At 40.8% G+C, this 23,128-nt stretch overlaps 5 protein-coding genes across 5 annotated transcripts; 2 read left to right on the top strand and 3 right to left on the bottom strand.

Annotated features, from left to right (window-relative positions):
- Window positions 1-170: 170 nt before the first annotated feature.
- Window positions 171-1,820, bottom strand: LOC109483401 (ribonuclease P protein subunit p21-like). Its single transcript, XM_019786410.1, has 4 exons — window positions 1,603-1,820; window positions 1,293-1,393; window positions 1,040-1,122; window positions 171-708 (listed from the first exon to the last, which is right to left on the bottom strand). Exons 1-4 carry the CDS (start codon window positions 1,681-1,683, stop codon window positions 479-481), a joined length of 495 nt encoding a protein of 164 aa, XP_019641969.1. The 5' UTR covers window positions 1,684-1,820; the 3' UTR covers window positions 171-478.
- A 221-nt stretch (window positions 1,821-2,041) lies between these two features.
- Window positions 2,042-6,458, top strand: LOC109483362 (protoheme IX farnesyltransferase, mitochondrial-like). The gene is made up of 8 exons (XM_019786361.1): window positions 2,042-2,107; window positions 2,582-2,724; window positions 3,027-3,221; window positions 3,713-3,848; window positions 4,177-4,301; window positions 4,456-4,526; window positions 4,788-5,020; window positions 5,472-6,458. The coding sequence occupies exons 1-8, from the start codon at window positions 2,089-2,091 to the stop codon at window positions 5,933-5,935; spliced, it is 1,386 nt and encodes a 461-aa protein (XP_019641920.1). The 5' UTR covers window positions 2,042-2,088; the 3' UTR covers window positions 5,936-6,458.
- A 40-nt stretch (window positions 6,459-6,498) lies between these two features.
- Window positions 6,499-8,832, bottom strand: LOC109483403 (oxidoreductase-like domain-containing protein 1). The gene is made up of 2 exons (XM_019786412.1): window positions 8,642-8,832; window positions 6,499-8,272 (listed from the first exon to the last, which is right to left on the bottom strand). The coding sequence occupies exons 1-2, from the start codon at window positions 8,699-8,701 to the stop codon at window positions 7,928-7,930; spliced, it is 405 nt and encodes a 134-aa protein (XP_019641971.1). The 5' UTR covers window positions 8,702-8,832; the 3' UTR covers window positions 6,499-7,927.
- Window positions 8,833-9,036: 204 nt separating this feature from the next.
- Window positions 9,037-11,246, top strand: LOC109483391 (coiled-coil domain-containing protein 137-like). Its single transcript, XM_019786397.1, has 5 exons — window positions 9,037-9,221; window positions 9,604-9,788; window positions 10,262-10,478; window positions 10,594-10,756; window positions 10,959-11,246. The coding sequence occupies exons 1-5, from the start codon at window positions 9,151-9,153 to the stop codon at window positions 11,187-11,189; spliced, it is 867 nt and encodes a 288-aa protein (XP_019641956.1). The 5' UTR covers window positions 9,037-9,150; the 3' UTR covers window positions 11,190-11,246.
- Window positions 11,247-21,341: 10,095 nt separating this feature from the next.
- Window positions 21,342-22,616, bottom strand: LOC109483406. The gene has a single exon (XM_019786416.1). It carries the CDS (start codon window positions 22,378-22,380, stop codon window positions 21,988-21,990), a length of 393 nt encoding a protein of 130 aa, XP_019641975.1. The 5' UTR covers window positions 22,381-22,616; the 3' UTR covers window positions 21,342-21,987.
- Window positions 22,617-23,128: the final 512 nt, after the last annotated feature.

Below are 23,128 nucleotides of genomic sequence, written 5' to 3'. Positions count from 1 at the left end.
TTCCAGAAGCCCAAAATTGAGTCAAGTATTTATTCCTCATTCCTCTGTTACTAGTACATTGTACATGTATTACACAATGCATATGATGTGTTGCAGTTACAGAATTAAGTTCTAAGAGCTAGTTTGTGTATTTTTTACGGCAGGTAAAAGAAGTAATTGAAAACTGGCTGCTGTTTGTAATTGTTTATTCAATCACTGTACTACTTTCTCTATTTAATTGGTAATATCAAAAGAAGGCTGGACATAGACTGTAGCTGTACTATAACTGAAATTACAGTGTCAACTTCTGGCTTTTGGTTTTACAATGTGTATGATATTGTATCAAAATTTAGAGAAAAAATATGTTACAATAAGTTACAATATTTTATCATTTGCCAATTAAGGTTTCTGGAAATAAAAGCTGATGAGCACATTAATATGGCAATTCTCAATATTAACATAGGACCTATCAATATCACAAAGTGCAAAATTGTTTTTATCAGTCTATTTTTCCTTCAGCACATGTACTTGTACTTTCAGGAGGATGTTTCTTTTTGTCAGCAGTAGAACCTCTAGTTTCTGAGTCCTCCTTTTTGTTAGTTGCTGATTTCCGTTGAGGTGCCAGTGACGTTGGCAGGTCTGTCCAGAGCTGGTAGTCCTTCCTCGCCAGAAATCGTCTCACCATACGGCACTCCAGGCACGTCACTACCACGTGTTTCTCACGCTTTGCTGGGGGGGAAATCGACAAAAATTTAGACAGGAGTTAGAAAACAACAGATCCTTCAACTTGTAAGTTGTATGATGAGAAGTATACATTAATTCTGACTGTCCATCACAATGACCATTAGCAATAAGCTTAAGAGAGTGGCAATTAGCAGTTCAGCCAAGGAGGGAGCAGCTGCTTGTCCATCAAGTAGTTGCATTTTTATGTTTTAAACTTTTGATGGCAGCGTCTTATGGTCAATTTTTCCGTCATTTCACAGAATTTTGCCGCTCAAAACGGACAAAACTTTTGCCCAATCCGTCATGTTTGTCGGATCTGTTGGTACCAAACATTTACCTCTTATTCTGACAGTAGCTGTAACTCCAGGAATAAGCAGAGAATCACATCTCTTACAGATGGTCCTCTTAACACTGGGGTCCCTGTGGAAATATAGCCAGTGTTTTAGTCAAGAACATAAATATCAACCACAATGCAAGTTATTCAGGACCGTACTATGGGCTCTTAGTATGGCTTTAAAAGTTACCTCCAAAAATGACAGTGCAATAATAAAGAAGACTATAAAAAGTTTATTATACATCCAGATACTCACTGTCTCTGTACACTGGTTTTGGAGACCTTTTTGAGTGTACTGGTGTAGAATCTGGCCAGCTGGACGTTGTTTGGGTTTGTGGACATCACTGTGTGCGCCATCTCGGGGTTTAACAGAAACACAGAATAATTAGCCACAAGCACCAATAATAGTTTAGTAGTCTATTATAACACAGGGTGTCTGCTACCGCACCAGTTACCATGGTGACAGCCATCTGGTCAAGGTCATTGACCTGATTGGTTTGGAAAAGAAGAGGAAGAAACAGAGCAAAAACAATGTTTCCTTTTGCAAAGAAGAACCCAGGCCTCACCTGGTAGAGAAAATTCATCCTCTGAAAGTTGTCTCTCCCTGCCATCTGACCGACTGGATCTGCTGTCTTCTTTTTCCCCATGGTGCTGAATTGGTAATAATCAAGCAATTGTTTCGATATTTCTTAATATTCTACACAAAATTACAAAGGAAAGAATAGTTGATGTAGAAACGTGGTCTCTCTCCCCGTATCTCTCAACATCTGCTTTAACTTTGGGTTATGCCAAATCTCTGTAGGGATCATAGGTCACCAAATCTTTTTTCGTCAACACTTTCTCGCACCTTGTGACAGAAGAAAATAGTTAGAGTCTACTTATATCATTTTTAAACATTTATGTAGAGTGGGAAAGATATGATATTAAGAAGAGGGTCATGTAATGATCCCTTCTGTACTTATGAAGATTATCAAATTTTCTTAATCCCTCCTTCAGGTAGATTGGTAGATTCCTTACGCAAAATGGCGGACGTAAGGTAAAACACGAGCGGCATGCGGCCGGCGGTTTACGGTAAGATTTTGGTCTATTTTTAGGTTTCTAGATACAGATGATAGTTCAAATGGCGTTTCTGATTCATAGAGAACATTTCGAGAGCGTTTTTAGTTGTCTCGTTGAGCTAGAACTGCTGAAATCGGCTTCTTTACTCGGTAAAATACATGCCCTTGGTCGGGACAAGATGAAGATCTCCAAGCAGATGTAACGTGGTGGTGGATCGTTTTTACCCCTTTGTACGTTACCTGTGAAGAGTAGAACTTTATTGGCCAAATAGACAAATAATTTTCCAGGGGAGTTAGTCTACCAATTTATGGAATAAAGTTGAGCGGCAAATTAATTACATACAAGTAACATTACTCCTTTAGTGGACCAACTCCCCTTGTTATCAGTCTATTTAGTCAGTTTCTTGAGCCTGGTAGACTACTAAGAGGCTATATTATCCGTTGTTTGTGCGTGCTTCTGTTTATTCTTATTTTCTTCACACATCAGTGTTCCAGCAGAGAGCAGGTGCTGCAGTAAGGACTGTGGTGTTGCAGAAGGGAGGCAGAAGTGCCTGCACACCTGTGAGGCAGACATGTGACGTACCTGCCAGGTGCCTCCACACCTGGGACACACCATGGGATAAAAGATGGGTAAGGCCAGACATGGGTTACTCTCTAATCTAAAGTACTGTTTCTCAAGATGTAGAGACGCGTAGAGATATTTTGAATTAACCTTCAAGTTCACATCCAAAGTGCAAAATGCAAACATTTAATGTAATTTCAATTTCATCATCATCAATTTCAATTAGATAAGAGAGAAATACAGATATAAATGTAGTGAAGAATTACAGGCTAGTTCAAATACAAATACATGTATTCCAACCTTTGAAATAAGAACAACACAAAGAAAAAACTCCTTTTATTAACAACAATTTTGTGTCTTCTTGCTACAGTACTCCTCCAAGGCCCCCTCCAGCATCACACCACAGCACACCTACAGAGCTGTTTCCAGAGAAAATGTTGAAAATGACTACAGGAGAATCCTCCCCACCTCAGCCAGTGTGCCAGCCTCTAGTACAGAACCTCTACAGGGAGACAGCAGACAGGAGACAGGCCACAACAAACCTACAACCATCGCTGAGGACGGGGTAAGGGGGAAGTTTGCATTAGTATTACCTCATTGTGTGGAGGTTTTGTTTCCTCATGTTTCCTCCACTGTTATCTTTTTGGTAGCAGTAGAACTTGAGGTTATGTTTTGGTGGCATTTGTTTTGTTTACTTTGTTTCGGTGTGGTTTAGCTTGATATCTCAAGGAGCTGTGAATGGATGGTCATGAAATTTGATAGGTGGGTAAGTATTTTACCTAATATTGAAGAAATTAATTTAGACCTTGGTACTGCAGCAGAATTTAAGGTTTGCAGCACGTTGCTGTCATGGGCATGCTACATTTTGTAGGATCATAATTTTACGGGACAGATAGCTCTTGCCTCATGAATAAGTGGTAAAGGTTTGAGCCTTCTTGCAGCTTTCATGGAACTGCAGGGGCCAATTTTGTTGGACTATATCTGGAGAAGGAGTTGACAGATTTTCATGATTTTCGGAATGTGGTTAGCTTAATTGTATTCTACATGCACATGTAGGTACCAGCCACTGGTGTAGATGACGTGGATGCAGACCCAGAAGTTCTGCCTCCCAACCAGCTCTGGAGGGAACAAAGACTGGACCTGGGCAAACTGCCGGGATACTACATGAAGTTATCCAAAATCAGACTCACAGGTAAACAAAAAACAGAAAACAAATTGTTTCTGTTAATGCACAAATCAACATCATTACTATACATGTGTGTAAAGTCTAACGAAAGCATATTTGATTCAGCACTCTGGAAGTGCATTTATGTACGTATCTATCTATGTATATATACATTCAGCAACTTGAATGATTATGGTACTTTTTACTCATGCGAAATTAATATATGGAGGGAAACAAATAAAAATCAACATGTAAGTACTTCAAGTGAATTTATATGTTACGAAAACTTGCCAACGTGACCACTTTTCTTGGTCCCGTAGATAATTTTCTTATTCACACAAGCGTTTTTTTGCAGGCCTTGTAGTGATCAGTGCTATGGGTGGGTACTACATGGCACCTGGTAGTCATGACATCTCCACATTTGTACTGGCCATGACTGGAACTGGGCTGACTTCATGTGCAGCTAACACTATCAACCAGGTAAGACACTGTACTAGCTGACCTCAATTAAGATCAATCCGTTTTTCTGATCATGCTTCTGAATGAAATTTATTTTGCAGTAGAGTGTTTTTAACAATTCTCTCTCACACGTGTGTGCAATTTTTCTTATTAACAATTCAAAATTATTTTGCAGGTGTTTGAAGTTCCTTTTGACTCCCAGATGGATAGAACCAGGAACAGAGTCCTGGTCAGAGGGCTGCTCAGGTGAGAGGCAGAGGGTATTGCATGATTTAGGAAAACTACACTACAGGTACCATGGTGGCAAGGTAGTCTTGTGATTTAATAGGGTTGTGGACTTGAAGGTTCTGCTGAATGCTTTAATTATTAACTATACTAATGTTTTGCCATGAATACAAGGAACTCATGCATTTCCATTAACTTACTTATGTTTACATGTATTTTTCTGTTATTAATGAAAATACAATATACCTGTTTGTTGAGTTGTCTTTGTGCTGTTTTTTCCAGTCCCCTCCATGCAGTAGGTTTTGCCACAGTGGCAGGCTCCACTGGCACACTACTGCTATACAACTGGATCAACCCACTCACGGCAGCCCTGGGGGTGGGCAACCTGGCCCTCTACACACTCCTGTACACCCCCATGAAGAGAATGAGCATTGCCAACACATGGGTGGGGTCAGTAGTGGGAGCTATTCCTCCCCTGATGGGCTGGGCTGCCTGTACAGGAGGACTAGAGGCAGGTCAGTATTATAGTATAGAACTCTGCTCCCTTTATCTTTACTCTTAAGGGTATGAAAGTATTGCTCTAGGTGAAGTTGTGCTTTTGTGTTCATGTTTGCAAGGTGGGTGGGAGGGGATTTTGACACATAATTGATAGGAAGGTCAAACCTGAAGGTGACCCAGGACATGCCAGATGGGAGTTGAGGAAGTGGTGTTAATACCCAATTAGATTTCATCATGCAACTCCTTCGACAGTTTTAATTTTTTGGGCAATGAAACAAATCATTACAAGGGTCAGCACAGACAAAAAAAACTAAGCTGGTAACAGTTTATTCACAAAAAACAGACATAAGACATAATAACAAACAGTTCTAAATTATGTTTATGGAAAGTTCCTGGAGAACAGTGAACTTGGTCACAAAACTCTAAAATACTATATGGAAGTCTGAAATTTCCAATGTGTTGTTACAGGAGCGTGGGTGCTTGCTGGCATACTGTACTCCTGGCAGTTCCCACACTTCAACGCCCTGAGCTGGCGTCTGCGGCCGGACTACTCCCGCGCCGGGTACTGCATGATGTCAGTCACCAACCCGGACCTGTGTCGCCGCGTCGCCCTACGCCACTGCCTACTCATCACCACCGTCTGTTCCCTCGCGCCGCTCACAAACCTTACCACCTGGGCCTTCGCTTTCAACTCCCTCCCCCTCAACCTCTACTTCACCTACCTCGGGTGGAAGTTCTACGAAGACGCCAACAACCAATCAGCACGGAGGTTGTTCATGGCCAGCCTATGGCACCTCCCGACACTACTCCTGTGTATGTTCATATGTAAAAAGTCCCTACATGATAAGGACAAAAAGGACAATGTTAAAGCCTTCACAGATTTTGTAGTGGGATTCCATCCCTTTCCTGTGCTGCCTTTCCACAGATTATAACATTATAGTCATGTACAAATGTAAAGAAAGAGGTTTTATTGCTGTGATTATTACATGAGAGTACACATTGAAATTGGTACTTAATGAGAGTACATGTATGTTGATACATTGTGTAAAATGTCAGATTCTTGTTGCAAGGCTAAGTAAGTTTTGATTGGTTTGTTGTAATGTACATAAGAATATTGAGCTCAACTAGGTTCTGAATGTACTGTGCAACTCAGGTAATTTGCACATGAACGTGTATATAGAATGCCAGATACTGTAAAGCTTGAAATATTTGCAGGACTTTACTTCCTTTGATTGAGCTGCAACTTTATGCTAAAGGTCTTGAAACACAGCACTATAAGCCACCTTTGTTGATGAAGGTTAGACATCTAGGTAAACAATATTCAGGCAATTTAAACTCCACTCCTGGATAAATTATGATTTCTTCTGTTTCGCACCAATTACTCTTCTTCAGCATTTCTGAACTTGTCAACCACATTTGAAAGTATTGTGACTTACTAGTACTTTCATGTCTATTTTCTTTCTGCTATGGGAAATTAAAACAAATAATCCATCAGTTGTTTTTATGGTTCATTGCTTTAATTGAACATCATTGTGCACAAAGATGATATTTTTATCACCAATCAACACTCAAATATATAGCAACATTGTAAGTTGCATAAATACAGGTAGATATATTACAAATACAAGTGTTACATATTGCACTTCACATTTAGGAAAGTCATTTGCATATACATATCTACATACATGTCTTCCATTATGGACTGCTGTCATTTCAAAAATCTTCACGATATTATCAAAATGTTTATGTAAAACACGCATACATTCCTTTTAGCTTTATACATTACCAGTAGTACAAGATACAGATGTACACATTCTACACCGTCAAAAGTTATCAATGGCATGAATTTTACAAATCAATCAAATGCCTTATTTCTTGCTGGGACAATGATTGCTTGCAAGATTACTAGCTTTGATAGCATGTACGTTTACTGTAAATTTATGCCTGCATCAATATAATGATACGGCAAGAACATAACTAGAGTTGTGCCTTAAATTCCCCACGCTTTACTATTATTCATTTGAGAAATTATTAATAAGAATTCCCTGATATACAATAAGTGTATAAAGACTGCCATGTTCTATTGCAGAACCTGTCCAAAGGCTTTTTGTATCTTTTCCTACCTTGAAAGTTTGATATAGATAGTCAATAAATATGACAATAAATAGTTGTACCGAACAGGCTAATGTAAAATCTCCAAATCAGCATTTGTCGATGTAAAATCTTAAATTAATCCTGAGAGATTTCAATTGTTAAATTCCAACATCGGAGTACACAGGCTGTACCCCTGGTAGTTCAAATTCAGTGAGTAAGAAGAGATTTAGGCTGAATTACTTTTTTTGCTGTTTTTTAGCATCATTATCCGACTTTGTTTTTGTACTGGTACATTGTATCTTTTTCCAATGTATTGGATACTGCCTCGCCAATGACACTGTCTTGCCACCTTGTATTGTACATATGATAGTAGCAATACTATACACATATGCATACGTCAAAAAGGCACATTTCCTTTCCCATATGGTAAACTTCAAAATTTTTCAAAAGCTATGTGATGGCTTGTTGTCAGGTTTCCCATACTTCCGATGGTTTACAGTCATGTACCTACAAGTACCACTGACTATGGTCGTCCAAATACATACTTGTACAGCATACACAAGTGTTGTTGTAAATTGTTGTAACTCTTAAAACTTGCCTTCTTTGTGCGGTGACTGATTTTCAATATTCTTGGAGTCCTAACTGACTCACTATTTAGACAAAAGATTGTATTTAAGCAAAAGGGCAGTCAGATGAACTAGATGTCATTCGCAGTGATGGCAGAGGTCCTAACCCCAACTGCCCTCTCATGCTTTGCATTGACAGGTGCATCAGGTCTATGCATCATCCCCTGATTCTTCTTTACATTCTTGTTCTTCAAGCTCTTTGCACTATCTCATCAGAGCCTTCAGTTCCATCTTGAGAAACATCTTAAGAGACGGGTCCTGTATCTGGTCGATAGCTGCCAAGGCCTTCTCTCCCCCATCCTTGTAGTGTTCCAACAGTTCCTCCGCATGTTGTAGCCACACACAGTTGGCACAGCCACTCATGCAGCAGTTGTCTGGTGGCAGGGGAGGGAGCGCACCTCTCGGAGTCTCCATGGCTATTCTCCCAGGTGCTGGCACACCCTTTGTTCCTTGTGAAGAGTTCACACTTTTCATGGCATCATTGGTGTTCTGTGTAGCCTTGCTGATGGCAGATGTGTGTAGAGTGCAGGCACTGGGTATCTTCTGCATCTGTAATGGTAACATGAAAAAATGGTTGCTTTAGTGATAGCACAACTGTGGGGCCCAAGGGCTTCAGAAATGGAGGGGGCATCACCCCTAGCTATGCTCTGCACAGAGTGGAACGGGACCTTTTTTTTTAGCTTTTATGATAAATGTAAGCTTTTGGCTCAGGCTGTCCAGTGGGTAACCTGAGAAAAGAGGATTTCGAATCCTGCTCTAGCTATGTTCCTACATACATGGCGTTACTATGCAAGGTGACATGGCACCACCATAAACTTACATCAACAGGGTCAAGTTCGCGTAGAGAGTTTGAAACAGCAAGGGCAGAGTGACTTCCACACGCCCCCCTCCCCCTAAAACCCAGCCTGATTTTCTCACCTGTGGTACGTACAAATTCCCCTCACACAGGGCCCTGACAGCTCTGGCCCGCCACATCATCGGTACGGACACTTTACTGAGGAATTCCGGTCGGAAATGGCCTTTATAATCACTGGTTTTATCTAGAAAACCTTACGACATCTTCAACAGACATTTTGCAACATTTTTGCAACCGGAAGGGAAATCCTTGTGACGTCACGGACATGCCCATTGATTTATAGGGGTTGATTAAAATCGATCATTGTTACCTAAGTTCGAAAAAAATAGTATTTTTTTGACGCAAACAAAGGTTTTTAATTCTCCCTTCAGCTTTTTGTATTGGTTTTAACTTAAATGAACTCAGCCTTCTTCTTTCCCTAATATTAGTGGCATATTCCATTGACCCCAAGCTAACCCGGAAGTAGGGACATCCCAGTCCATGTGCGTACAGAAGAAATAATTTCTACAGAAAGAACGACTGTTTTCACGTCTATATCATAAGATTTGTTTGACTGGAGGAACTCAGGAGGATGGGGAAACACAAGAAGATCAAGGCGGTGGACCCTTTTTACTTCGGAAACCGAAAACAGCCTCAAAACAGGTACAAATGTTGCAAAATAATTTAGCTTCATGCACAGACATTTCTACGTACTTGTATGCTACATGTGTATGTTATGTGTATGGTCCGATATCTTTGTGTTCATGCTACAAAATACAGACTTCAAACGCAAAATACACAAATTAACAGTGGTAGGCCAAGTTTGCATCATGACATGTACATTGCATGCAAATTACCAATAATTTGAATATGCCTGAAAAATTGATTTGCATATGCCTACCATTAATTTGCATATGCCTACCATTAATTTGCATATGCCTGCCAACAATTTTCATGCGCTTACCAATAATTTGCATATACCTACAGTAGTACCAAAAATTGATATATTAAAACAAAAACAGCGACCGCGCATATTGTCCAACAGAAATACAAAAGTAGTAAACCAGGCCCCGAAGAACACCGATGTTCAGGAGGTACCGCGGAGGCTGAGAGAACTCATGCAGTGGAAACAGCAGGGAGGCAAGGGAGGCAGGTCGAAAAAGGGAGCGGTAAAGACAGAGAGCACAGAACAACAGAAGGGAAAATCCATAAAAGTAGGGGCATCAACAGGTATGTAAAATTGTAAACTTTTTGTTAGATAGACAAAACATATATACCAGTATGTAGCTGAAATAAGGCTGACTTACATGTAACGGACAACCATTCGAATTTCAATCATTACAATATGTGACATTTGCTAGTACACTACATCCTACTCTTCCAGTCCAGGTATAATTTATCCCCTCTCCCCCAAATCAAAAATGAGTTCACAGGTTCATTTCCTGGCATTCCTGACTAGACCTTGTCATTTCAAAAGATACTTCACACAAATTTCCTCATTCCACCGGTACCAGAATTTGGTCGAGGAGGTAAAAGGTGGTGGAAGGAATGGGGACAGGCTCCGCCTTCTAATACTACTACCATGCCCTAGTGAACAGTGTTCCTATGGTCCCAAAAGCTATATAGAACCTTTAGCTAACTTGATGTTATAATTATTAAATGAATAATCTTTAAGACAGACATAACTTCTGTATTCCACACAGAGGGTTTTCCCGTCCAGCGTGTAGGTGCAGATGAGCCAGTGGATGGCAGACCGGTGGAGAAAGTTCCAGACTTCACACAGAAGCCCTGGGAGTCAGAGAAACGGTTCGTGGAGCGGATGCACATGGCCACGCAGGTGGCGTATGAGAAAGCAAAATGGATGCCAGACATCGACCCACTGAAGGAGGAGGAGAAGAAACAGAAGGCAAAAACAAAACAGTGGGTATTCTAGTGCCAGAAGCTTTTTTAACAGTGTTGTAATCTTTTACATGACTATTTGATGCCATAGAAAATACAAATTTCTTTTTTACAAATAATGTTTTTGTTCTTTCAGGCATGTGAATAAGAAGAAGGAGAAGTTGAAAGCTAAGAGAAAGGAGAAGGCAGAAGAAGAGGAGGAACAGAGGAGGTTTACTGACCATGTACAGTTTGGAGAGGTTGTGTCTCAGCCTCCAGAGTTGACAGCAAGACCCAGGAAGGCTGGCAAAAATGACAAGGTGTGTGTAAAAAATGTAATAACATTTGTTTGTGATGTTTTTTTTTGTGATGACCCTGTATCAGTAAACATCACATTGATTATGTTGACCCTCACATAAGGTAACTGGTGCTGCAGCAGACACCCTGTGGTTGTTCCATTGAATTCATAAAAAACTCAAATATGACCATGTAGGTTTGACATCTCTAATTTCTTATTTCCAGCCTGGCAAGAAGACACTTCTCCTAAACAGTCTCTTGAGCTCCAAAGGTAAAACCGACACCACAAAATCATCTAAACAGAGCAGGAAGAGAAAAAACAAATCAGCTGCAGAACAGAGGATGCTAGACGCAGAAAGAGAGAGAGTCATCCAGGCATACAGAACAGCCAAGAAGGCCAAACTCAGCGGAATGTCACCACCTCCGGCGAAAAAGATTATAATTGGAGACTTATGAGTTTATTTTTATGATTAAATGCAGATCTAGTTTTAATAAACTTAGTTGAATGTGTGAGTTATGATTCGTGTGGTGTCTTAATATGTTCCTTCTGGTCATTTATCACACCATACACATAGAGGGCACAATCACTTTTTTATGGCATTTGCAAACTGCACTTTGCCTCTTTCCCGCAAGAGGCGCTCGTGCACTACTAGCTCGATCCGCTGACTGAACGTCACCATACCTCCAACAGTGGACAGTAAACCTCGCACTCAAGGCTTCACAAGTTGAACGATGAGGCATGAAATATTCAAGCACTTCAATAACGTCATGCTAAACGATTTCTAATCACTAGGGCTAAACTGTCAGCTTCATTACACTCTAACGTGACGTTTACACCACATCTAACACCTGTTAGATTTCAAATCTTACGAGGTCGATTGGGGCGACAGTTACGCCCCCTATGGGAATACTGTAAGAGTGACAGCCGAACTCTTCCGTGAAGAGTGCCGCGTCGGAACACTTCACAAGGATTCTTCACAGAAAATTAATTTCGTCTGGGGAAAAGACTGTCTCTTGATTGCAATTACATGTCAACAGCGAGAAATGCCATTTCAATACCAATGAATTATGTTTAACAGACCATACCGCATAATATGTCATAGTTAGGTTTATGCACGGTCATGGGCAACGGTAATAACGTCTTTGAAGGATATTGCGAATATGGAGAGCCATTTGTTTACGACATTTTACGATGTCAAACCAGGAAATGTATTTTTCTTGTCTTCTTTTCATGATTCAGGCCGTACACACATACAAACAAGACATGATAACGACGTGTATGGTAATGTATTTGAAACGCATATATAGAGCCATAATGAACCATTCTAAGCGTTTACGGCGATCCTTAATCTACTGAAAAATTACTCTTCATTCAGAGATCCCACGGTTATGAGGCGACGGAGTTGTGGCAGCTAGCCTGGTAGCCAGACCACCGTAGGCTCCCCGGTATCTCTTCGGTGCTAGGAGCACTGCCGCCTGCCTAGGCCCATTAGCGCACGCCGGGGTCGGTTTCAAAAAAAGGCAAGAAACAACGTTAGGAGAGGCCATGCTTTCACTGGAGACACTGCACTAAAACACTAGTGCACTGCGAAGATCTAGAATGGTAACCAGGCTAGACTTATGTAGCCTGGATGCCAGACCCGTAACACGCTAGGCACAGTGGGGTAGCCAAATTGCCTGTGAATCAGGGCAAAACTGAGGGGAGGCTGTGGCATAATTTCCTTGGGTGCATGTTGGCTCTAGAGTCGAGGAACTGGCCTATATGTAGGCCCTACAAACAGTCTGGCACCTAGGCTATGACCGATGAGTTATGGTAATTTCAACCGCTAAGTACGCGGCTGAAATCCCCTGATGTCTGTGACAGAGTCCAGATGCCTTGATCCTGTTGCCGTAAAAACGCCGATAATGGACCATACATGTACGCACACATGTTTTATGACCCCATATCTAAAACGTTTATGCACCCACACACCGAGAATGTCATGGAAGAGGATATACGGAAGATTCTCTACGTCCTGGTGGATCTAGGATAAGTGTCCATGAAGGGTTACGTTAAGTATCGCTTCCAACTGTGAAGTTTGCTCATAATCATCATTCTACGTTTCGTTGCGCCCATTTCTGACCTCCAACGAAGGTCGCTTGTGCTATCATTTACAAAAAAATACTAACACTTTTGAATAAACAGTGGACCACAACTTAACGTCCCGTCCTATATAAGTAATGCGACCCTTTACAATAGCGTACAATTCCGGTGAGCGACAACAGTCGGGATTCGAACTCCCAACCTCTTGGTCCAGAGGCAGGGTCGCTAACCACTGGGCTACGCACGCTACATCAGGTTAAGAATAACAAAACCACGGCCTTGGTATATAAATGCAATATCAACATCTGCCCTTTGCCGTTTGAAAGGCTACAGCTGAATTATTTATTAATGCCCTGTATGAAAGAAAGGGTGATATTTTAAGGGCACCGAGAAGTCGCTGTCAACTGATTTAATATGTGCTCACCTGAATCACCTTAAAGGCCAAACGAGGACATATCAATATCAATATTAATGATAATTTTTGTAAATATGCACGTATTCAACAGGAGAAGTAGCAAGCACGAAACGTTCTGAGGGTACGGGATATTTGAAAACATTCAAAGAATGAAAATCAAGCAATATTCGCAAGCAAATACAGAATATTTATTTTCACGTGATCTAACCCAAAATATAGGAAGTTCTCGCGTGGCTTGTTTGATGGCTATTTCAAACGTTTCATGTATGAAAGACAAGACGTGCTATGGTACTAATTCTCAATATCAGACAGATTTCCTTATCCAGAATATTTTTGTTTTGCCTCCCTGAAACTGCACTTGGTGTTTTTAACTCAGTCTGTAAATGTAAAATTCCACCCGCATTCGGAATTACTTCAGAGCGTCTCCAAAGCAAGGTTAATTTTACAGCAGGGTGGAAACTGTATTGAACACCGACCGCCGACAAACAGGGAAAATCAAGCGGCGGAATGCAGGAGTTCCAGACGAGAATCAGCAGGTATAATCACGCCACTATTACCCAGGTCTGTCCCTATTTGCGAGGCGGCGCAGACAGTTAGAAGTAATTTGGCTGATGCGTTTCTTATTGACCCCCAAGTCTCGGAACGGCATTTGGCAACCAGCGGGTTGTCTGTGGGAAAACATGGTGGGAAAAGTTGGAAAGTACTGTAAGTCATGATTTTTTGCGGTACTTTTAAATTCGAGGTTTTCACGATCACTTCTGCACCTTTTCAGATGGAACCATCTCTGGTCGGTGAACTAGGAACAATGAATTCGAAAATTGAACCAGTCCACGAAAATAGACGGAGGACGCCACAGGCTATCTGCCACGTAATCAAACTGCAAACTTGATTCAAAGAATGGGTTCACTTAGTCGAATTTATTCTAGCACGGGACTTATTTTTTTGTCCTTATATTTGTACGGTCGCAAACTGAGGGCATTGTTGTCATCGTCGTGCTTATGTCGTACAAAATTAATCTGCCTTCTTACGAAAAAATAACAACTTTTAGAGCTTGTCGGCAGTTGGTTCTGTCCCAACTTCCTTGAACATCCTAAGACATCAAGACGGAGTACGACGATTGTAGACACGGTGTAGATGATTGACAACATCCTTCTGCGATAATGCGGCAATTGACTGCTCGTTTGCTGGGCTTATCTTCTACTAGTAATTCAACTGGAGCGAATCAGGCAAATGTAACCCCATTCACGAATCCGGGACAACCAGGAACAAATTGCACTAATTTCGGAACAGTTAATTTGGTTGGTTAATTGGGGTGAAATTGATTTCTGGCAGTGGGGAGAAGATCCAGGTCTCTTGTGGCACGATCCCGGCTTCTAATGTGGAAATGAACACAAAACGGTTATGCATTTCAAACAAGACATCGGAGACTTCAGACTTCCCGGTCCAACTATTTTGGATTTTCGTGACCTTCAATTACATTTTCGTGATCTTTAAGTTAACAGACCTTTCGGGAGGGTTGTGGGTTTTCATAAATGTATTAGAACTGTGAAGGCCTTAGGGAGTTGTATGGTGTAATTTAGTCGGGTATTAAACCCCCTGAATTCCTCCACATACCTGCCACTTGCATGCTCCCACCGAGCACGTGCTTGGTCCCTTTCAACCTTATAAACTCCCTATCAACTACTCGCCATTCAACCGTCTCTACTCGGTCATAAACACATTGCACACACACACACAAACACACACACACATTTCCTATACCTGAATGAGACCAAGCTTAATGTGATGATGTCGCAACTTCTTATCATGATCATGTTCAATAAGTTCAATAGTTGTTCAACACGTTCAATAGTTCTTCGTCTTTGAATGTTTGGAACCGCCCGTTATTTGCTATCTCACAAAAAGCCAGTACGAAATTTTCACGGACGCCCCATCTTGAATAGAAGTTATTTGGTTGGAGTTATAAAGTTGCCCAAACTCAAACGAGATATTCAGAATTCAGAGGACGACCTTTTTAGTCTGTCAGAACACGTTTTCGTCAAGCTTCAGCAGATTCCAGCAGGCAGCAGACGGGATGTTATAATCCAGCCTGTACCGCATCAACGGGTCCTGCTTTATTATCAACACCGGTTTGTCTGTAATAATGGCTCTGATTCATAATAAGGCTTTACGTTGTCTGGTTAGTGATTTATATACGCCTCAAAGTTTGTGCAAAAAAATTTGTTTAAAAAATCTATATCAGATCGAATGCAACTGGAAAGCATTTAATGCAACCACATACTGTATTTATAATACATTTCTAGTACAAATGTGGATATATGTATGAAATTATATTACGTAGTTTGTTGTATTTTTACGATTTAATTGATAATTTCAATTCAAGTGCTAGTAAACGTAAACAATTCAATTCGGACGTAAAAGTAAACAATTCAGTGGTAAACGATGCCTGCTCTCATATAACTACCAACACAGATGCGCACTTTCATGATGTTCTATCCCTGTTGTGTGTTAAGAGCAACAGTGTGCACTAGCCTGGAATTTTTGAAACATCAAAGAATGTCTCAAAGGATTTAATTATGCGTAGAATACATGATCATTACCATAAAAGGGAATGAATGTCCTGACAGATATATCAAAGCAAGACAAGCTCCTTTGAAAAGGTATTTTTGGCTCCAGTGTTTGAAGCGTGTGACCTAAAAGTAGCTGTTGTTTACCAAATATGGTCAATCGTTGTCTCGCGAATTCTCAGAAACATTCTGCATATGACAGCCTCTGATGTGTATTTTTATTACACAGCCACTGGGTAAGATATTTTTATCAAATAAAATAAAGAGTACAAGACACATCTTAATCAAATTTCTAATTTTAGCCTCACTACGGACAAAGAAGAATACAATCAATAGAATCCTTCCCACACTTGTATATGGCGCAAAGGGCGGTGCCCATCTCTGTTTCTGTAGCCCTTAGGCCACACAGTTGTGCAATCACTACATGAAGGGGTTAGTCCACTGGTAATGGTGCCACGGTGTTTAACTTCCACACCAACTGCTAAGCAGAGAAAGCAGTATGTATCATTTTTTAAAATCTTTGGTATTTGGAACATTCTACCCATGCATACAGATGCAGATATGAATGTGTTATAAAAAACAGAGAATGGCGCTTTTCAATGCAAGTTCACAGAAGAAAAACACAAAATCAGTTCAATACCACCACGTACCCCTCAGCAAAATGTAATTGACATCAGTAGGTAAAGGGTACGATTTTACACTATTTCACATGTATTTCGATTTACAAACATTAACTGACTTTCTACACTTCCCACTTGGGTTGTCCTTTTGTGTTTGGTAATTTGCCCCGCGTTCACCATGTTTTCATCTGTTCGATCTCTCTGGCCTTTGCAAACTCCGCTTGTCACATGAGCAGGGGAGGTAAAACATGAAAAGGTGAGTTTAATCAAGACCATGGTTGTTAGTGCAACGAGGTCGATCGAAAATGTGCCCTTGAATATCACCTCTGGCCTTCCGTACCTCCTCAGTCCTGTATATGAGTTAGCTTGGGTTAACACTCGGTACAAATAACTATATACGGCCTCCTTCAGTCAATATTGACCATGATGGTAAAAACCTAATTGATATCAGCCCTACAGTCTCGTATTTACGACTGCCTTGGTTTAGATGGTGGGAAGAATCTATCTTGTATTCACTTCGTCACGACGTATTCCAAGATCAGTAAAGTACGTGCGTCAAACCAATTAACGGATCTACTTGAGTTCCAATTTGTTACAGGTTTTCAATAGAACCCGAAATGTGGGTCAGGCAGTTTAACGTGGTTAAATGTAGTTCCTTAGTACTCATTAATGCATTACAATAGGACTCTGAATGTGCGTAGTTCTAATCAGTGTCGTTTTAGGCAGTACTTTAAACCCACACATTCACGAATTTAGCCTCCCGTCACTAGCTGAACGCCCTCAAACGATGGTTAGGAGTATGTAGGTGAAAAGTCGACTGGAACTTGTAGCTCGCAAATCCGGCTACTTTTATACGGCTGTGCTATCTGAACGTTTCAAAATCTTTCAACCATTTGAGGTTCGGCTGAAGTATGTAAAATGATATTTACCTTGAATGGATATAGTTTTGCTTGTAGTTAACTAAGACTCCATGGACTACATGTATATATAAGGAGCGTAAATTTCCATACCGTCATTCTTGAAAATATTTATATGAACTGCTGATGATTGATCGATCTTCTAATTTTCATTATGAATATATCCAATATTTATGTTTTGTCGTAATAAGTAATATATTGTGAGTCTCGTATATTCCATCATTTTAGTCTATTTGACTTACACACTATAACATAGGCCATCACTCTTTTTGCTCAAGTCCCGTCTACCTGTACATTTAGTGTTTTCTTAACATCCGGTATTCCCCTATCTAGGTTCTTCTCAAGTCACTCCGGTCCATCTCTTCGATCGTTAAGTCCTGCCATTGACAAGACACAGCCGTTAATCCTTTTAATCTTCTAATCCTCCCCGTACGTCTTATTAAATCCCGCACGTCGTCTTCAGAGTCGGCGGATCAGGACGGACGGACCGTGTTTCATCACCCTGCAAATCTCGCGAGAGATCGCGTGATGACAGATGTGGTTCAGACGAGAAGACGGACCACAGGAAATCCCCACGGATTAGTGCGTAATTCCGGGGATCGTAAATCAAGGCTAAGAATTGGAGATTATGTCGGTGGATTGAAAATGGATTGATGGATTCACGTTTTGGAAAGTAAAGATGAATTATGTATGACCAAAAATCGATCATCATTGTCATATTTTGGTTAGAATTACGAGTACTAAATTCTTAGTTCATTCTAAGACAGCCTAGACTAGGCACATAGCCATTTCTTAGTATTTTTTCGTTTGATTTTCACACCTGAAGTTTTTGAAATAGCCCAAATATAAGCTACGTAAGGAGTCCCTTTTGGGTACCGACAATAAATAGCTAGAACCAGCCTACGATACAGCACAAGCAACAGTTTCCTATCTGCGACATCACATTTTTGCCCCACAGATATCAGTATGCTATGGGATAGGATTGATTCAACTTGCTATATTAAGAGTATGACAAGAAAATTGAGTTTGAAAATCCTTTTTTGCCGCCCTGAAACCGCACCGGATGCCTTTAATCAAATATTCCGTATCAAGAACATGATCTCTTTAGACTCCAGTCACGACGGCATATGACGTTTCTGAAGAGGGAAATGGAATACATCAGACAGATGCACCAGGCGCCACGAGAGGACCAGACGTCACGGCCACCTGAAACGTCTTCAAAAACTGTCTTGGAGAGGCCGCCTTGTGACGTCATACATCCTTTCAACAGCACTATCTTGCAGACAAGACGCCAAGTCCGGATCCAGACACCCACGTTTTACTTGAAGTGTGGAAAAATGGCGGGTTATCTGCTCTTTTTGAGTGTCTTCACGCTTAGTTACCTAAAGACAGACGGTCTGGCGAGGAAGATAAGGCATTGTATATTAATAAAGAAAATAAAGATTAAAGACTAAATATTGCAACAGTACAGCAGCCAGAATGTAAGTAAAGTAACATATATCCGCAGGTTGGACATACCTATAGGCAAATTTAATCTGAACTACGCTTGAAATATGATTTCATATATCCATTATTCTCAAATATAGATTTTTACACCATTTTACGAAAACGTGATTATTTGTTTTCGTCGTTAAAATCTAGGAACGAACGGTCTTCAGTATTCAAAAAGTTTTTTTTTTTCAATTATTACTGTTTCAGACATTTTCCTTTAATCTTTTCGTGTTCATTTAATTAGCACTTGCCTGACAAATTATTCTTTAAGCTGCCGTGGGCGATATTAATATGAAACTTAACGATGATAGATTGGATTAAGCAACCGTCTGGCTATTATTATTTTCAACAAATTGTACATGTTGCGCGCAAATGAGACTCAACGGAGTAATGAAAAAAAAACTTTTCACTTTCGAAAGCTTATAATCGTCAACTTATCGTTGCATAGGTCCAGATAACGGTCTGGTACGTCGTGGTACGTCGCTTGTTGTGGGCATTCTTAGCTTGGGATAGTCGTACATATTTTGTACAGCTGTCTTGTTGATGTCTCAGATCCTTGCCGGCTGTTGGTTTTGTCACAGTCTATTTGAAACTTCTTGCGTTATCAAAATCGTACGACTTATAAGTGAGCGCCTTAACTAGACTTCGTAGACACAGTTGTTGTTTTTTTCAGAGAAGGATCACCATATGAGTTATTTTTGCATGCTGCTTGGAGGTTGCAGAAAATATGTATCCATATTACAAATAACATTCCATATCTTTTCCTTTTTTTCTTTTGTCTAATACCCAAATGCTGTACAGCCTGTAACTATCATGAATTATATATTCTTTGTGGCGTTTACCGCCATCAAAGAATGAATCAAATGGCGTTAAAGTTCGTTGAAGTGCCCTGGGATATTTATAGTTCTACAAATGTACCGTGACTTTGGGATTCAAGTTAAACTCGCACGCCTTCACTTTGTTTCTGTTCCTAGCTTTATCTTGCTTCCACAGCTTGAAAAGCCCTTTGAAAATGAGCTGCAGAAACGAAATGAAAAACAAGAAGCGGGTCTTTGTTGAAGCCGAAGCTATTACAGATTGGCGCAAAGGCCGGAGTAACTGCCTATAATTTTAACAAAGGAGGGAAATTTTCAACGGAGACTCAGCAAAATAATGAGTTTTAAATTCCCTACTCTGGATCTATTTCCAGCGAGCCTATCAAAGAAGTTCCGGTGAAATGTTAAAACATCCCCTTGTTGCTTCTAGTTTCTTTCGGTGCAAATGTATAGCCGGTGTTTTCAGCTTTGAAGGCAATGGTTTTTATGTACTCTGCGTACTTCCACTTCAGGTTCAAAGGACTGGTGTTGCTCTATAATGCAGGCTTCCAGAAATATGTTCACTGGTGTAGGAGGCGTTTTTCGACCCTTTAGTATAAGACGACTTTCACAAAACGATAAATACACACGCCACATTAATGTTACACCAGAAGTCATTTCTTGAAGCTTACAAATGGCGACTTTTATACCCTTTCCTTGCGCGGCTATCCACACCGCTGCGCCGCAATATATCATCGGCCCATCCGGGAGTTGAAACCTTCGCCCGGGCGGACAGAATTCAAACAGAGTGACGGTTGGTAATCGATTGCCTCACGGGACTAGTCGACCTAGATTTATTTCAATATAACATCATAGTGGCGTAGCCAAGCGACCGAGAAACACTACTTAATTGAAAACGTAGTCGAACATACGCTAAGTTAGCGATCCAGTCACCCTTTAGGCCACTTCGTACGTCTAAAATAAATCATATAGAATGCTCTTTATACAAATATCTAATAATATACAATTATATATATCTATCAGTTTTGTGTACGTACATTCTCAAATAATTACAATACGATGAAAACATTCGTGACAAGTTTCTATTTGATAGTCCGTAACGTCATTTGATATACTGTAATATTATATCTCTGTGTCTTTGTGTCCGCAGACGTTCGTAATTTTCTATTTTTAGCAATATTCGCCAACAACACGTAGAATATTCAAGTATTTTCACTTGGGACCAATACAACCTTCCAAAGGGTACTACTATATACACGTATGAACTTTTCACAATATGCATTTTCTATGTATATCCTATTATTTTTTCATTATTTTGTATTAAATTATTTCCGGTTCATTCTGCAGCTATTTTGTCTTTGTCGACAATTTTGGATTATACAAATGGCGTTTAATCTGCAAACCTCTTCCAGGCTCCAGGAAGCGGCCCATTTCAAGTCTTTCCAGCCGCTTCCCAGAGCCTGGTAGAGGCTACTCATTTGCAACAAACTAAAGACTTCCTCTAGGTACATTTTTTAAGAATAACGGTTACAGAATTTTTATCTGCTTTCTTTTAATGTTTTTGTTTTAATCATATCATTTGTCAGGATATAGATAGATTACAAGGCATTATTAAGTATATAATTGACTAAGGAAAAAAAATCAGTGGGTATGTTGGAATTAGACACCATTGTAACTATATGCCCGAAATATTAGTACGTGACAACAATTGTATAAGACAAACAAAAAGTAAGCAATGCCCACAGTTATAAATCAATAATTAAGATACTAAGAACCAGTTAAACGTCCTGGGATAATAATCACAATCTAACCTAATCTGACAATAATTTCAAATCTATTATTATTTCTAATAACCTTTACGCCTAATAAAGATAAAAATGACAGACTTTTAATGAGGTTTCAAACGTAATCAGATTACTTCCTTTGAGGTCTGTCTTTAACGAGAATTTCTTAATCTTCTTAGATCTTTGGGGACAGAAACTTCTTTAATCAAAATTTTCTTTTTAATTAAACTCGGCATGTACTGACGAGGGAATAGGTTAATTAACTTTTGCCGAAAGATATCAATTAATCTCGGTACTGTCTTGTCTGTAATATCAACAGACTGTCCCTTGATGACAATGGCGTATTGATAGTATCTTGTGTTATATATGAGAGTCAACGCTTACCAAGCTTGTATTGCCACAAGACACTAGTGATATTCCAGTACTAATATATCATAGGTCTACATTTCTCTGTTACATCTGTACAACAATTACAATATACAAAATACGACAGCAGCATTAAGCATGTCCGAATATTGTTAGACATAGAGTTCCGTGGTTGAAGAGTTTGTGTGTTTTGTTGTTACCGTCGAGAGAATCGCTTTCTTCTGCCTAGTCCTGGCGGAGAAACGTCGTGCAGTTTGGGCAGGCGGCTGGTGACGCTGTACGTGTCCACCCACTCCCCGGGCGCCTCTTCGGTCCCCCCGCAGTCCGGACACACCAGCTTCAGGCCCAGGTCGATCCGGATCCGGGCTCGCAGGGCGTCCCGCGCCGGCATCCGCTCCAGACAGCCGGCACAGAACAGGTGGATGATGTTCCAACAGGCGGGCGGCTTTGAGGAGTGGAGCAGCGCCGCGCACTCCGCGCACACCTGCCGGTCGTACAGCTGGTGTAGACTAGCCGGGCTACACACGGCAGGGTGCCCGGGAGAGTTCCCCGAACCTTCCGAGTCCGAGCTGCTGTCACTCCCCGACATCTTCCGTAGATAATTTCTCTTCCCAATCCTCAGCGTATATCTCTCTCTCCTGATAAATATGATGGGCTGGGTCCTTCCCTTTCAGGAATCAGAGCCCTGTGGTCTCAACACACACGCGAGAAATCCCCCGGGCCCGAGTGGCGCCGCTCTGCTCTCACCACTGTCTCCTCTCCTGACGGAGTAATATGGCGTCCTGGGGTCGCCGACAGTTCACCTCACCGGTCCTGTCCCTGGTGCTGAAAGTGTTGAGGTGGTGCGAGGGAGACCGGAGTGTGCTGACGACACTTTTACGCGCCAGAGATACCTATGGGAGGTTTCGTTATGTCACTGCTCGGGGTGATATGTCTACAGAAAATAGATTAATCTGACAGGCTGGCACGTTCATCTTCTTTGAATACTTTGGCGGTATACATCTTCCAAACTCAGAGAGACAGACACAGAGACGCATAGAGAGACACGCACACACACAGACACAGAGAGAGAGACAGAGACAGAGAGACAGATACAGAGAGACAGAGTGAGAGACAGAGAGTGAGAGACAGAGAGAGAGACAGAGGTGGAGAGAGACAGAGAGAGAAAGACAGAAACTACTGCGAGAGGACTTTCCACTTTAAGAACAAGCGCTGTTCAAATCGGTACGTTTCAGCAAAATATGTCAGTCTTCCCCAATAACAGTCTTTTGCTGGCGATTTTCTTGTCATATGCAAAACGATCGTCCAAAGTATAGGTGCTACAATGTGCCGCCCAG

This window comes from Branchiostoma belcheri, unplaced genomic scaffold (genome assembly GCF_001625305.1).
Source record: "Branchiostoma belcheri isolate BF01 breed outbred unplaced genomic scaffold, Haploidv18h27 scaffold64, whole genome shotgun sequence".
In the NCBI taxonomy this organism is placed as follows: domain Eukaryota; kingdom Metazoa; phylum Chordata; class Leptocardii; order Amphioxiformes; family Branchiostomatidae; genus Branchiostoma; species Branchiostoma belcheri.
The sequence above is the reverse complement of the archived record's forward strand: the minus strand, read 5'-3'. Positions and strand labels throughout refer to the sequence as shown.

What these genes read in the sequence shown, in the direction of transcription:
- LOC109483401 (XM_019786410.1), bottom strand. Translation starts at nt 1,683, where the DNA reads ATGGGGAAAAAGAAGACAGCAGATCCAGTCGGTCAGATGGCAGGGAGA. An exon ending in AAAACCAGTGTACAGAGACA is followed by an intron (nt 1,123 to 1,292) that starts GTGAGTATCTGG and finishes ATATTTCCACAG; the next exon opens with GGACCCCAGTGTTAAGAGGA. An exon ending in AGCTACTGTCAGAATAAGAG is followed by an intron (nt 709 to 1,039) that starts GTAAATGTTTGG and finishes TTTCCCCCCCAG; the next exon opens with CAAAGCGTGAGAAACACGTG.
- LOC109483362 (XM_019786361.1), top strand. An exon ending in ATCCAAAATCAGACTCACAG is followed by an intron (nt 3,849 to 4,176) that starts GTAAACAAAAAA and finishes GTTTTTTTGCAG; the next exon opens with GCCTTGTAGTGATCAGTGCT. An exon ending in CAGCTAACACTATCAACCAG is followed by an intron (nt 4,302 to 4,455) that starts GTAAGACACTGT and finishes ATTATTTTGCAG; the next exon opens with GTGTTTGAAGTTCCTTTTGA.
- LOC109483403 (XM_019786412.1), bottom strand. Translation starts at nt 8,701, where the DNA reads ATGATGTGGCGGGCCAGAGCTGTCAGGGCCCTGTGTGAGGGGAATTTG. An exon ending in GGAATTTGTACGTACCACAG is followed by an intron (nt 8,273 to 8,641) that starts GTGAGAAAATCA and finishes TTACCATTACAG; the next exon opens with ATGCAGAAGATACCCAGTGC.
- LOC109483391 (XM_019786397.1), top strand. Translation starts at nt 9,151, where the DNA reads ATGGGGAAACACAAGAAGATCAAGGCGGTGGACCCTTTTTACTTCGGA. An exon ending in CGAAAACAGCCTCAAAACAG is followed by an intron (nt 9,222 to 9,603) that starts GTACAAATGTTG and finishes ATTGTCCAACAG; the next exon opens with AAATACAAAAGTAGTAAACC. An exon ending in AAAAGTAGGGGCATCAACAG is followed by an intron (nt 9,789 to 10,261) that starts GTATGTAAAATT and finishes TATTCCACACAG; the next exon opens with AGGGTTTTCCCGTCCAGCGT.
- LOC109483406 (XM_019786416.1), bottom strand. Translation starts at nt 22,380, where the DNA reads ATGTCGGGGAGTGACAGCAGCTCGGACTCGGAAGGTTCGGGGAACTCT.